This window comes from Chionomys nivalis, chromosome 3 (genome assembly GCF_950005125.1).
Source record: "Chionomys nivalis chromosome 3, mChiNiv1.1, whole genome shotgun sequence".
NCBI classification, from domain to species: domain Eukaryota; kingdom Metazoa; phylum Chordata; class Mammalia; order Rodentia; family Cricetidae; genus Chionomys; species Chionomys nivalis.
In genome coordinates this window covers 68,357,553-68,372,696 of record NC_080088.1, presented here as the reverse complement: position 1 = coordinate 68,372,696, position 15,144 = coordinate 68,357,553, and the positions used below count along the sequence as shown (strand labels likewise).

Sequence of the window (15,144 nt, the reverse complement as noted above, 5' to 3'; positions counted from 1 at the left end):
CTGTTCCATATAAGTATATGGAATATTTGGATCCACATGTTTCTGCGAATATGGAGACTTAATAAAAAGCTGTGGCACTTTGGTATCCATGTTTATAAGTACCCATCAATATTGAAGTAGCAAGAATTGTTAAAACTGGGCAGATTTGTGTTATAAAAGGACTAAGATATCTAGTGTTGATTGTTTAATGACTATAATGTACTTTCTGGCTTAATTAATTTTTTAGTTTAACTTACAATTTGAACTGATAAAATTAATAAAAGCACAGTCTGCTCCTTGGCTACACTGTTTTTAACTTTCCAGTTATTTCCCTCTCATAAAGCCTGATGGGGGCAGCAACTAGTGAAGAGGAAAGGGGCCAGAAGGGAGGAGGAAATGGACAAGATGTGACAGGCAGGGCTTCACGTTCTGCCGCGGTGTGACAATGGAGAAGCAACAAGCAAGCACTGGGATCCAGTGCCAAGCTTGGGACCAACCCAGACTCAGATAAAATGTCACGAGAAAGGCATTTCCTCACAGATTAAGCTCTACTTTCTAAAACAACAACACAACGAAAACAACAACCGAAAACACTGGACTGGCACCACACTCCACTGCACTGTATTGATATCTCAGTGTGTGTGTGTGTGTGTGTGAGAGAGAGAGAGAGAGAGAGAGAGAGAGAGAGAGAGAGAGAGAGAGAGAGTGCATGCTCATGAGTATACGTGGTAGGGAAAGGGAGATGAATGTTCATGTAGTTTGGTGGTGGGAGTGGAGAGGGAGAGAGAAGAGAGAAGCTCCATTTTAGAAAGAGACCTTTGCTAAAATACCCCTTGCACAGTTTTTGGTGACAGAGGACAGTTTGGTGGATTGATCCTAAATAGAACCCAAGACTCCAAGCTTCCATTTTCCTACTCAGAGTTGACTGTTTTTCTTTTTAGATTTGAGAGTGTTCTGTGTGTCCAATTGTGTGCCATTTACAACTATTTTTATCTGGCACACCTTGGGACAGTTGTATGCACTCTGAAGCAGACGATTGTAACTCACCTAGCTATCCAGAGAGCTTTCCATGAAACCCTTACGAAAAGCTTTGGGGAAAGCACTGAGATAGCAGCGAGGCCCCCGGCAGGCCAGGTTACTGCCTACTCCGCTGACCTTAGGGCCTGCATGCCCTCAGCAAGCATTTCCTATCTCTGTCCTGTTTCTACTGGCTATGTTTTAAATGGAAGGGAACATTCTTCCTCATCAATAAAATGGTAGTCCCCAGGGTTCGCACGCTGCTTGACAGGCCTCAGCAGCAGGTCGAATTCGGTGTCAGCCACTTTGTATCTGCTCTCCACACGGCTGCATTGCCTCGCCCTGCCTGTTTTCCAATTGGGTGCTCTCAAGCCCAGAAGGGACTGGGAGAAAGAGATCTTAGATGGCAGGCCATAGATCATGCCTTCCTCATTACTATTGGAAAAGAGATTGGCTGATAATGAAACACTCATCCTTTATCTAGAGAAGGGAGAGCATGTTTGGCTGTTTCAGAAGAGCAGCAATCCTCAGCGGGGGTGTACAGAGGGGAGAAGTAGGAATGGATGTTACTCGCAGCTGCCAAAAGGAACTGGCTGTTCTTCCGTCAGACTACGTCCATCTCCTCAATGCAGCTTTGCTCCATATTTCTTAGAGTCAAACGCAGAGAATTTACAATAAATTCTGTATGAGGCCCTGTTCGGGAAGTATGTATCTGTGGTCATGAGACTTTGTTTATGGAGGAGAATTTGAGCAATAAGAAATTAAGAAATACTTTGTCACAAAAGTACGCTAGCTTCCTTTGATGTGCATTTGATGACATAGGAAAGAAGAATATAGGTTAATATATCTTCCCTATGGCTATCAAATTAAACTTTTCCCTTTTTCTTTGAGTATTTTTCACTTTTTTTATATCAATAGGTGGAGAACTCAGGTTTTCCTCCTCTGATACCTGATGAGAAGGTTAGGTGATGGGCACAGTGTTATCTATCATCCAGTGCTAATGTTAATGGCACATAGAGAGAATCCAGCAGGGCAGGGCATTTGGTTTTAGAGCACAGTGACTTGAAAGGTTCAAGAAAGGCAGTTGACCCAAAGTTCATCTTATTTCCATTTCCTTAAGAGTAAAGCTTCAAAAGCACAATGACATAGATGATAGAGGTCCTTGCTGCAGTGTGAAAGTGTGAGCATCGTGAAAAGCGTCAGAGGAGAGAGAATAAAAGCCCCTGATAAGAGGATCGGGAAAACTCAAAGGTATATGTAGGATGCACCTGAACTTGGATAGACACATAGAACTTCCTGAGTCCTAGGTTTACAGGGGGGATGAAGATTTTCGGGAACGTGATCAAGCAGAGAAGGCACAGGACTGGTGTGCCACTGGCATGCTCAGAAATGTCATGTATGCAGTTCAGTGGAAGAGAAAGTAGGGTGTCATTGGGACATGGAGTTAGACATCTTAGAGCGGCTGAACAAGGAGCATGTTACTGAGAAGGGAGTATGCTGACACCATGGCCATGGCAAATGTGGGATGGGCTCTGAGTAGAGACTGTGTAATCAGAGCCTTATGTCATGTCAGGCTCTTGGGGAGAATACATGGCTTAGCCAGGGCTGCATGAAAGCAGAAAAACACATTTCTTGCACTCTACATCAGCTACCAGCTCTGCAAGAAGAGCCACCACTTCACAGCAAAACCAACTGTTTCTTAGGCCGCATTCAACTGACATACTCTCTTCCCGTAACACTCTTTAGTAGCTGTGGTTTCTGACATAGATAAACTGCGAATATTTAGTGTTGTTTTACCCTGTTTATATCTACTATTCCAACAAAATTATTAATAGTACCCCTTTTTATTTGCAAAAATGTCCTAGTAAGTACACAAATTATTCAGTTACTTTATAAATGGACTCTATTCTACTCTTTCTTCTTTTCCTAAATAAAGACCCCAAATGAGAAGTAGTATGGATTTGCCTGTAGATCAGACAGCAGCTACAAACCATACGGATTATTTTTTTTCCATTAGAAGTAACATTTCCACTTGACTCAGTATGTCCTAGAAACTAAGTTTAGACACACCAACTATCTTTGTGAGGAAGGCAGAAACAAGTAAGTAGTAGCCACAGGTGCCTCCATCGCCTGTTTCTCCAGGGAAGGCATGCAGACAACCAAAGAGAGCAGAGGGTAGAAGAGCAAGAGGGGCAGGACAGGCCATGGGGTGGGTAGATGGCGACGGAGTGCTTAGTGACTTGATTTAAAGGCCAAGAAAAATCTGCTGTGGTAGTATAAGCCTGTAATCCCAACACTCTTGAGGCAGAGACAGGAGGATTGCTGCAAGTTTAAGGCTACCCTAGTCTCCACAGCAAGTTCAAGCTAGAGTCTGTCTCAAAAAAAAAAAAAAAAATTAAGATGTAAACAATGACAAATGGAGCAGGTGGGGCAGGGAAGGAGCTAAGCTCTGGGATCAGGGGCCTCATACTTGTTTCTCTTTCTGTCTCTTCCTCCCCAGTTCAATGCTCCCCTAAACCAAGCAGATTTGGGGAGTGTCCAGCCTTATACTTTGGGCTCTGGATGCATCCGAGCAAACAGAAAAGTCTCACAAAACTGTTGCTGTTTGCTCTTCAGCCTTTTGAAGAAGTAATTGAATGAAGTATCTAGAGAGTCTTCACAAAGACGATACTTTTATACTCTACGTTTGTTTTTCCTACTTTATCTGGTAGTATTCTACTCAAAATTGTATTCCTCTACATTTTCTAGTGAAAAAAAAAAAGATATGGGACTTTTGTTTGTTTGTTTTTCAAGATACAGTTTCTGGTGCAGCCCTGACTGTCCTAGAACTCGCTCTGTAGACCAGGCTGGTCTGGAACTCACAGAGATCTGCTTGCCTCTGCCTCCCAAGTGCTGGGATCAAAGGTGTGTGCCACCATACCCTTCTGACATGGGACTTTTCATTTATAAGCTTCTTTGATGTTTTACTGTGACTGGTTTATATGCCCTAAGTTTTAAATGAAAGTGTTCAAGTTTCTTCTTTGAAGACAAAGTAAGATTGGACAACTGTAGATTTGAACTGAGATGCCTTCCCCAGATAATACCCATTTGTCAACTTAAAATCTACTAACTGGTATTATTAAGGTGAGTCACACACTGATGATAGGAGAGGGTCTAAGGATGAAATATTTTTCAAAAAATTGATATTTCATTCAAAACTTGTAACCTGAACTTCATTTTTTTCCTGCTTCTTAAGACCTAAAACAAAACAAAACAAAAAAAACACAACAACAAACAAACAAGCAAAAGACCAATACCAAATGTTTCTAAAAGCCGTGGCGTGTTGTCAGAGGAAGAAACTCATGAGCCTCTCTGGTCAGCTACTCTGGAAACACTACAAAGGAAACAGTTCTCTGTTCTTACTGGTGAAGAAGCCACTAATAGGTGCAGTTAGTCTAATACCCCTGGGAGAATTCCCATCGCCCCTTCCCCCAAAGAAGGCTGGCTTTGGACAGGGCTCTGCGCAGGCCTTTCCTGTCTGCCTTTCAAGCTTGCGCAAAAGCCCCACAGGGGCCGTTTCCAAACCAGGCAGTGATCTTTCTCAAGGTGCTTCTTTCTCAGATCACAGAGACAATGTGGAATAAACTCTGTTTACTCAAATCAGTCTGGATTAGTGTCACTCAATTGATGGACTCTGAATTAAAAGGAAAACCATTACCCTTCACAAAGGACAACATCAGACGCAGGGGAATGCCTGGACTCCCTTTAAATAGAGCCTGGGAGGACCTATGGGACCCCTACACAGAGAGAGCTGCAGTACAGGTGAGGTCAAGGAAACTCTTGTAAGCCTAGTACACAGGAAATTCTTCAGGGGACAATGTCCGAGTGCTTAAAAGGCTCAAAATCTGACTGAGGAGATGGAGGAGGAGATTCCTCTGTCTGTTTTCTTCTGGTACTCCAGTACCCATGTGATCATCTATTTATCTCCAGATGAAGCCCCTTGCAGTCATTAAGGCTCTGAGAAAACTAAGAACTCTAGCCATGAAGTCCCTCATTCTGACTTTCAGAGCAAGACTTCAGTCTCCTGGACCTGTGTGTGCCAGGTGCCTCTCTCTCTCTCTCTCTCTCTCTCTCTCTCTCTCTCTCTCTCTCTCTCTCTCTCTCTCTCTCCTGATGAATCAACCCCAAAGGATAGAGAACGCATATTTACTTACTTGCGAGTCTTCTCCTGGTCTACTAAATAGTGTTCTCTGAATGTTTTGGAAAGGCACCTATTGCATTGGCTTTAAATGGTATTTTCAGATAGAAATGTGTATGGTTCCAGGTACCTTCTTAGTAAAAATAAATGCTATTTTTAAATGTGCAGAATAATAAAGACACGCAGGCCTTGTCCTTAGTATGTTCTGTAGGTACCAGAAACACATGGTTTCCTTGCTGTCTGGCAGGTTGTTTGTTTGGTTGATTTTGGGGTTCTTGCAGTAAGATGAGTTTTATTCACTTTCAGTAAATTTCAAGTAGCAAGCAACATCTTTGAAGAAATGGTGCAGCTTCCTGTTTTACAGCTGGTTTGTGTGCTAGCTAACAGGCACTTGGGGTGGAGTAAATGCTACTTTCATTTAATTGATGACCCAGGAGGGCAGAGAATGTGTGTGTGTGTGTGTGTGTGTGTGTGTGTGTGTGTGTGTGTGATGAAAACAAAACAAAGGGAAGAGATTAGATCTTTATCTTGTAGGGCAGCTGAAGTGTTTGCTTGCTTCTACCTTGTCTCCTTGAGTCAGTCTGTCCCCTGTATGTCCATGGGCATCCCCAGAGAGGTGGGTACTTGATTCAGTCTGTCCCCTGTGTGTCCATGGGTATCCCCAGAGAGGTGGGTACTTTCATCTGGGTGACGGGCAAACACGCTCCTCAGATTATTTTCCATGCCCAAGAAACCAAGAGTGGTTTTACTTAAACACGACATGGAAGCCTTTTCTGTCAAAGGCACCATTGAGCTGACTGAAGGAGTGCCACTTTTTGGTTGAGGTAAAGAGGGAGAGCTGAGGAAACAAACGCTTTTCAGAGTGAGGCATACCTTTGCCATAGCTGCTAACCTCAGTCTTGTTTTGCAGTTAGAAGTGCCGGTTTAGAGAATATCCCAACCCTTGGTACGTCACGATGTCTTATTACAACGTGTAGCAAAGTGCCGAAAGCTTTACCTCAGATGAAATATGTAGCAGTCAGCCAAAGTAAATTAGAGGGCCAGGGCAGAGCACAGCAGCAGAACATTGGCCTCATGGAGGAGAGACCCCAGTTTTGATCCCCGGCACTCCAAAGACAAGGAAACAGAAATGGAGTGAGGTAAAGACTCCAGGAGCACACTGCTTTCTTCTGTTTCAGCGCACACATTTTAAGGAAAGGCTGCTGTTGAGGCCTCTGGGTGTACATTATAGAGTCTGGAACAAGGTCATAAATTTAGATCATTCCCACGAATCACTTTATAAGCTTGATATACCAAAGTCTTGATTCCTCAAAACTTACACTTGTAAGTCATTAATCATGTTATTATTCTGAACAGAATTCTGACTACTGGGTAGAAAATTGAAAAGGTCAGACAGGACGGGGCCAAGTCTATGATCTATGTATTAGAAGCTAAGACTTATTTCTAAGTGGCTTCTTTTCAAAAGAACTTATGTTTGCCCATAATTGCCTTTAGGAGAAGTAAATAATAGTGAGGCCATCAAGATGTAAATAGTAGTGTGGCCATCAAGACTGCAACTCTTCTTGCTGACGTACTTGCATTGAGAAGAAAGTCTAGACCGTCAGGTGAAAGATCCCTGCCTTGGCACATAAGTGACTGTGTGTTCACTTTAAGGAAGTAGAGGCTCCTCAGTAAGCTCATCAGCTAGGTGTGAGCCACCAGCTATTACTCATTGCATCAGGAGTGACAATTCTGGCTATTCTGCTATAGGTTCCCACCAATGCTGAAGCTCAAAGCCCGATTCTCGCCTCCCAAGAGCATGAAGAAGACAAAGCAAGGGTCACAGAGGTTCTGGGAGATGCCCTATATTGTTCAACTGACAGCTGAGTGCTGAGGGGAATGCAATGTGCATGCAGAGGTACTTCAGGATGTACCGACATGGCTTTGTTGTGCTGGATAAAGGAAAGACATTTTGAATGTGGTTGGTAGCCGAAGGATTTTCTATGTATTTCTTAACAGACATCTACTGTGCCCCAGACACTTACCCAAGTAGCAGGGAATTGTCACTGACTGCATATGTAACGCATATGATCTCACCTAAGGTTATTGTCTGGCAGAGCAGACCAGTGTTTACAGTATTCCTGATGACAGTTGCAGGGATAATTACGCAGCAGCGTGGGGAAAGGTTATGAAAACGGGAAGCAGCGGGGAAGTCATCTGTCTGGGCAGTGTGATGAGGCATGAGCAGAGGACATGGAAACAGAAAATTGAATAATGAAGCAGGAGTTCGCTTTTGAAAAGTTGAAGGAAAGGCCTGTTTGCCAAAGTGGAGTTTTAGTGACATTACCTCCAAGGTCAATTTAAAGACGGGGCCATTTTTTTTAAGACAATATGGGTCTTCTCAAGGCGCTCACCTTGAAGAGTCTAAGAGTGTCATGAAGAGATTTGCAACGTGTTTTCTGTGGAAGCTCAGGGAGCTGGGGTTCTTTGGGGAACTAGAGATTAAGTAGAGGAATCCTGAGAACAAGAATCAGCTTATTGGGCAGGCGGGAAACCTTTAGCTATAAGAAAGAAGTGCTTTCCTTGAAAGCAACTTTCAGATGGGAATTCCAGGTAGGCAGTTGCATTCTTGTCATAGGTGCTCAGAATAAAGGGCTAATCAGAGGATTCACTTCTCTAGTGTCACATTATGACTCTTGGTACTATTTTCTATTGAGTTTAAGTTCCCTCAGCTATAAAAAACATAAAACGTGGTGTCTATGAGGACACATGGGCAAAAAGTACAAAGTGGTTGAATACCGTAAAGGCCCAGCTGAAGACTTAATAGAAATATTAACATCGATAATAGCTAATATCTTTCCACAGAGAGCCTTGCATATGAATACTAAACATGTGTCACATTTTTGGGAGGTTATTTTGGACATTCATTGTTATTTTATTGAAATAAGTGTCTTCTGCATCATGTTGTCATGAGCTGTGAATCTACTATAATGAAATCGCCCTATTGTTTTGTGTCTTGGCCGCTGATACAAAGCAAATGAACTGAAATTGTTGTCGCGCTATGGCGGTTACTGGATTGTATTTTCCATGTAGATGTACTAGCTCGCATTAAAGATCTTTCTTTACTAGTATATATTGTTTTTTCCAACATTACTGTATGTGTAAATAGAGCTAGCAAAATATATGACTACTCTAGACTGATGATGCCCTTAGAGAGGAAAATAGGAGAAAATGGCCATAAGCAAACATACTTTTGCCTTTATTTTAATGAGTAGCTGCCAGGTTGAACAAACTGAAGCTCTGAATATCTTCTCTAATATGTAAATAATTACAGCATTAATTAAAAGTATATATTTCTTCTTTCCATCGTGCTTACATTCTTGTGGTGTATAATGGTATCTGAATTGAGATTCCTCAGGGTTTGTATTTCTGTCCTGGTTACTAGAGTGAGTACCTAATAAAGTTCTTGAATTAAATTTTCACTCTTCCTTAACTGAACTTTTTACACTTCTCTTTAGCTATGTTTTATTGTCAACATATTCTGCCTTCCAAAACTCTGTGTAGCATTTGTTGACATCCTTGTCCTCTTGATCAGCAAACTTTAATCTGTTTGTCTCAACTGTTCATGGAGTTCTTAAAGACATCTGTCACAAGTCATAGCAACTTTGTTTTCTAAGACTCTCAAAACTTTATGATAAAATAGTCAAGTAAGCATTCTGCCTATACTCTAGATTTGGTTTTGTTTAAATACTTTCTTCTTGCATTTTATTCATTGTATGAATGGGTACATTTGTTTCCAGGTACTCACATTTTATGACTATGTAACAAACAAAAGAAGGAAAATACCTTATGTTTAATAAAATACTGTTTTCAGAAAAGATCATAGTACCTACACATTTAAGGGAAAAAGATGTTGATCTAATTCAACATTCTTCTATAAATATTTTCTTGACCTCAAAAAGCATGCTTGAAGTTAATTATGTTCAATTCTAGCATAAAACAAACCATCATTTTCTGAATGGGGACAGGTGGTGGAAGACTTAAAAATGACAAGCATTTCTCCCTCGGGCAGTGCTTGTTGAAAATCTCTACCCTGCTAATATTGGTGGATGAAAATGCTGTCTGTGTACTAACGTGTAAGGGAATGGATACTTTATAAAGCCAAGGCCATGAAGAAACTGTTTTCTTTTCCCAAGGGAGTAATAGAAGGCTCTCAGAGACCCAACCATTAAGCCCGAGGCCAAAGACTCTATCTACCCACAGAGGAAACTAGCTATGCCACTGAAAGAGATCAGTTTTTTAGATTTGACCAGGCAAATTGTAACAAAGACAAAATGATGATTTCATGAACCTGCTGTGAAAGTGGGATCATAACACTATTTTAAAAATCACTTCGCAGTGGGGCTGCTAGGATGTGAGAACTGGTGTTGTCTTTCCATTGTCTTCGTGGTTTTATGTAGATTCTGAGCCCATAGGAAACTGGGGTCAAATTTGCTCACCTTCCTCACCCCGGGAAAAGAGCACATTGCTGGTAGTGCCAGGCCTTAATCCCATGCCACCAGCCTGAGAGCTCTGTTACACTTCTAAAATCCGAGGAGAAACATGAGAAGTGCTGAGGCTGTCTAATCCCCTAGCCTTACCTAACAGACAGTCAAGAGCCAAAAATACTTTTCCAGATGAAATGCTAGTTATTTTTCCACATGATCTCAACATACCCAGCATAGACAGCAATATCCAAGAAGGAGAGCTTGGTATATTTGCCTTTTAGTGATGAATTTGTGGGGAGAGATTATTTTTTATATACACAAGTTTTACTTAAGCCCCATTTGCAAGGCAGTGTCCAAATAACTTGATTTGATACTGTATTGGTGTTAATTTTGTATAGGAAGATGATAAATTTTTAGCTTCAAATGGCTATAAATTCAGGTATTTAAGAAGGATTTTATTTGTAGCAACATATCAAAACATTATATTTTGATCTCATAAAAAGAAAATCCAGGTACATAACATGTTCAAAATCTAAAGTGGCCACAAGACCATAATTGAGGAAAGAAAAAATAAAATGAGGGTACAAGGGTTGTGCTCTTAAGACATTTTGAAAAGTCATACAGTGAAAATCTAGTCTCTCTGGTGCTGTCTTAATTCTGATGTCTAGTGGCAGACGAATGGGCGCGGTCAGCTGGAGCATACAGAACTTATATGGAAGGGGGAGACAGAGACAATTCTCTTCCTTCTATTTGGTAACTGACAACTGTACATGTTCTTTGCTCCTGAGGAAAGAAAACAGATTTTTATCTATGGGGAACCCCTATTTTTGTCACAACCGTATCTGGGCTCCCCAACATTCTAAGGGTGTTCCATGACATCCAAGAGTGTAGTCTAGCCTCGTGGGCACTCTGTGCTTCACCCTCTCAGTGTGAAGATCAACTAATCTCTGTTGGATGTGAAGATGCTTCAGCGAGAAGCTTGGCTGATATTTCGGGTCTAGTCAGGGAGTCTTTTATTTCCAAGTAACTTCTACAGAAAATTAACCAACTGACTAAAGTCAGCGGAAATCAATCGTCTTATTTTATAAGGAGTGTAGTAAGTAACAGACAAATTATGCCCGTTTATGTGTTCATATTTTCTGAAAAGAAGGCTGCATTTTCTGTCAGGACAGGGCATAACTTGGGCATCCATTCTTTCTGTGTATGTGTGCACCTGCAGCTCACCTTATTGGTATCCTGAAATCGAGATCCTTTGTCGTTAGACAGGGAGACTCTCCTCCATATTTCATTTCAAATATCCTGACACTCTTTGTTACACAAGAAATACAAATGCCCAATGGAATTCTTCCCAGGGCAGTGTTCGTGTCTGATGCACAAATGTCACATTCTAGTGTCTGATATGCCTCCTTGTCATCATCAATAATCAATTAGCATTCCAGTGTAAGTCCTTGCTCCTCTGTGTGTTCACGGTATTGCCAAGAGTAAAGAAGGGGGCAGTACTGTTTCCTCCCCTCCACCAGCTTCACTTTGCTGGAGAATGATGCTTCTACCACCAGTTTCAATGAGTGATGATTTCTATTAGGATTAAGGGCTGTAAGGTGAAAACTTCCCATTTGAGGCCTACAGGGAGCATCTCCAGCAAGCCATTGGGCATGGGTTAGAAGTAAGCAAGCGAGAACTTCTTTAAATACTGGATATTTCAAACTCAACTTCTATAGAGCTATTTCCTGTGGCTTTCAACTAACTGACTCCCAACAACGTAATAAATGTGTCCAAGGAGGACTTCCCCGTATATGTTTTTTTGTGCCCCGTGTTTATTCATTTCACTTTATAAATATTAGAAACAGTCAAAGATGTGTTTCTTTGTTCTCATCTAAGCCCACAATAAGAAGTGCTGGATTTATAATTTCTTTAAAACATGAGACAGTTGAGTACAGTACTTGGATTGATTTGTTTTTAAAGCATAATTTGGGAGGAATTTAAATTGAAGTGATTTTCTCCTTTTTATTGCTGGATAACAAATTGAGTCTACTCAATACTGAGAACTTTAGGTTTATATTGTGTATATTAAGGAATTCGTCAGAACAATTCATGCTGTTTCTAGTCATTTCTGGTCTAAGATTTTACTTAGCTGCGTAGAACTTAGCGTGGCATCCGAAGCAGATCTGTCAGCAGCCACCGGGCTCTCAGAGAGTTGTGGAAGACTCTTCTTTGGAAGTTTCTTCTTCGGTGTCAGCTGTGTTCAGCCTTGCAGCCAGGGCAGGGCTTGCCTTTGAGATGCCTCTGTAAATGGAATTTGACTTTTGCTTAAGTCCTTGGAGAATTGATGTGTTTGCTTACTGGCTTTTAAAACTTTGGGGCCCCCAACGTTTTTCCTTCTATGTATTTGGAGGGGAGTGGGAATTCAAAGGGCCGGTGTTTCTTTGTTCTCCTCCAAGCCCACAATTAGCTGATGTTTCTGCTGTGTAGCCGGAGGGGCAGGGAGGGGTGCGACAGCAGTCATTTACTGCCTGCGAGAAAGTGTTCGACTAGCTTCTCTTTCCTTCTGGTCAGGGACCACTGCCTCCCTAATTGTCCTGCTATAGGGAAGCACGTGCCCTTGCCAGCATTATCTGATTCCTACAGGACTTTCTAGAGTGCTTTGTATACTGACCCTTAACTAAACACAAATAAGATTTCTTCAATTCACTTCCCAAACCATGGCCTCCAGCCTGGTACCTAAAAGCTTTAGTTCGGCAAGGCATAGACACCTTTGTACCTCCTAGGGTCTTATTTATTTATTTTTCTCCCCTAGGTGTCTACCTGTAGCTTAGCCACAGCACACCTGTCTGGAAGGGAGGTCGAGGCTGGAAGGGGAGGGGTAGAAGCTGCCCAAGTCAGAAGGGAGAGAAGAGGAGACAAGCAGCTGTTCTTGTCAGCGTGGGGCTAAGTGTCAATAGATTAATGATTCTTTGCAGAGGAAAAGGGAGGTGGCATTCAGCAGTGGAATGTGAGCCCATGAATATAATGGCTTGGGTGTGCGGCTGGGCCTTGCGGCAGATGCTCTCTGGACTGAATGGAATGACGGAGCCCATTTAGTGCCTCCTGGGACAGAATTAAGTTGGATAAAATCATGTTATCATGTTATTAAAGTTTGAAATGGAAAACAAAATTCAAGCCCTCATTTCTCCTTTCTTCCTTCTTTTTTTTCTTTTTTAATATTTTAAAATATTTTTTAGTTCTTCCTCATATTTCATAGCCTGGGTCTCTTGAGGTTATATTCCTATTGAAACACTAACCTCCCTGTTTCCTTTTAAGAATATGTACCAATGGAGTGGGAGGGGGTTCTCCTCCCCTTCATTACCTGGGAAACAAGACTTCCCCCACGAGAAACTGTCCCACAAACCCCACAAGCCAGTGACCCCTCAGGAGGCAGGCTCAGTATAACTCGGGTTAAGGGAGGCTGCCACTGCCAGCTGACATAAGGCTGCTAGAGAGCTTCTGCTCGGTCTGGTGGGCAGTGCTTGGGGAAATCACTTCCCCTCTCTGGTAATGAGAAACTTGTTTTGCAAGTAAATAAGAAGATTTTGATGAATTCCATAAGCATCTCACTGAAAACTGACTTGGTTGTCAAATAAATTTAGATTTAATGCTAAAAAGAAAATTTGCCCTATATTTACAATAATTTTATGCTCAGCTCCTAAAATCTATCAGTTGGTCTCTTTTCCTTGTGAATATTGTATGCGGCTTTTTTTTAAAGAAAGCAATTAATGCAGTCAGCATTTATTCAAATAATGTTTAAGCAGTGCTGTGCCCTGGGCGCTTGTGCCTGTTTTGGGTAAGCATAAATTCCATCTTCCAACACTCACCCAGCTGTATTGGACATTTCCTTCTACCAGGGATGGCTTTACTTGTTAAGAAGTGTTTGGAATCTTATATCCAGTTTTTCACAAAGGATACCAAATGATGCTTTTTGTTTATTTATTTTATTATTCTATTGAGCAACGAACTGTGGCTTACACGACTAACATCAGGGTGTGTGGGTGTCCTTGCAGCCACAGTACACGAACCTGGGGCTCCTGAACAGCATGGACCAGCAGATTCAGAATGGCTCGTCATCTACCAGCCCCTACAACACAGACCACGCACAAAACAGCGTCACGGCACCCTCGCCCTACGCACAGCCCAGCTCCACCTTTGATGCCCTCTCTCCATCCCCTGCCATCCCTTCCAACACAGACTACCCAGGCCCACACAGCTTCGATGTGTCTTTCCAGCAGTCAAGCACCGCCAAGTCGGCCACCTGGACGGTAAGCGCACCTCACCTCCATACCCAGAGCTGTCTTTATCAGACCCCAGGAATTTTTTTCCCTCTTCCAAGTTTATATATTACTTATCTAATGAGGGAAAATTGTCTTTGCTTATTTAACACTTATGGAGCATGTAGGTGATAGTCAATGCAAAAACCTGGCCTAGCCTGGCAACCAAATGTTCCAGTTGTGACGTCAGCCCATGAGTTCCTATCTGCGACCCTCTCCTGAGAGGTACTCTGTATGCAGTTTCAGGACAATGGTTGCGACCAGAAATGGCGTAGTCCTAGAATATGGACAGTTTCCAGGGTGTGCTGTGTGTCCACCAATCTCCTCTCTGCAAAAGATGGAGATGTGTAAGAAGTGATTAGCAGGCAAATGGATGGATCTAGAAAACATACTGAGTGAGGTAACCCAGAGGCAGAAAGACAAATATCATATGTACTCACTCATAAGTGGCTTTTAGACATAAAACAAAGAAAACCAGCCTACAATTCACAGTTCCAGAGAACATAGACAACAATGAGGATCCTAAGAGAGACATACATGGATCTAATCTGAGTAAATTGAGAGCATGGGGACCATGGGAAAGGGTTGAAGGAGAAGGAAGAGGAAGGGAGGGGAGCAGAGAAAAATGTATAGCTCAATAAAATCAATTAAAAAAAATCCAGCCACCCAAAAAGGAAGTGATTAACAAAATACAATGCAACCATTTAAAGCAATGAACATCATTTCCTAAGACCAATGTGCTTGTTCATGTAGACTCTATAGCAAGGGTCATAATTTGTTGATATATATATACACTTAGTTTATAATGCCTTGTCCCCCATCAAAAACCACTACAACTATTTAGGGCCCTGAGTCAGTGCAAAGGAATCCTGGTTTCAAATGTTGAAGAACCTAGCTTCCCATATGTTGTGGATACAAGTTTTCTAATGCTTGGCCATCCATCCATGTCCCCAAATCAAGAAAGAAAAAGACCTAGGGATAGTGATGCAGGCCTGTAGTTGCAACTGCTCATTAAGCTCAAGCAGGAGACTTGCAGTTCAGCTCCTTTCCTGGTCTACGCAGAGACTATGAGGCCAGGCTGAGCAGCTTCATGAGACCCAGTCTAAAGGAAGTGGACTGGGCCTTTATGGGAGGCCCTAGGGGGAGAATCAGAAGAATGCTTACCCTACTTCTCAGTTTTTATACTGTACTACAGACTAACATTTAT

General features: G+C 42.0%; 1 protein-coding gene across 6 annotated transcripts in view; it reads left to right on the top strand.

The window, feature by feature from the left end:
• Positions 1–15,144, top strand: part of Tp63 (tumor protein p63) — a 210,975-nt gene that overhangs the window by 126,262 nt on the left and 69,569 nt on the right. For 5 of the 6 annotated variants that reach the window (XM_057764111.1, XM_057764112.1, XM_057764113.1 and 2 more), the window contains exon 4: positions 13,674–13,928. In XM_057764111.1, coding sequence (XP_057620094.1) covers positions 13,674–13,928 — 255 coding nt within the window. Of the gene's footprint in view, positions 1–13,673; positions 13,929–15,144 lie in introns of those variants that run through there. The other variant, XM_057764117.1, reaches the window with a different exon arrangement.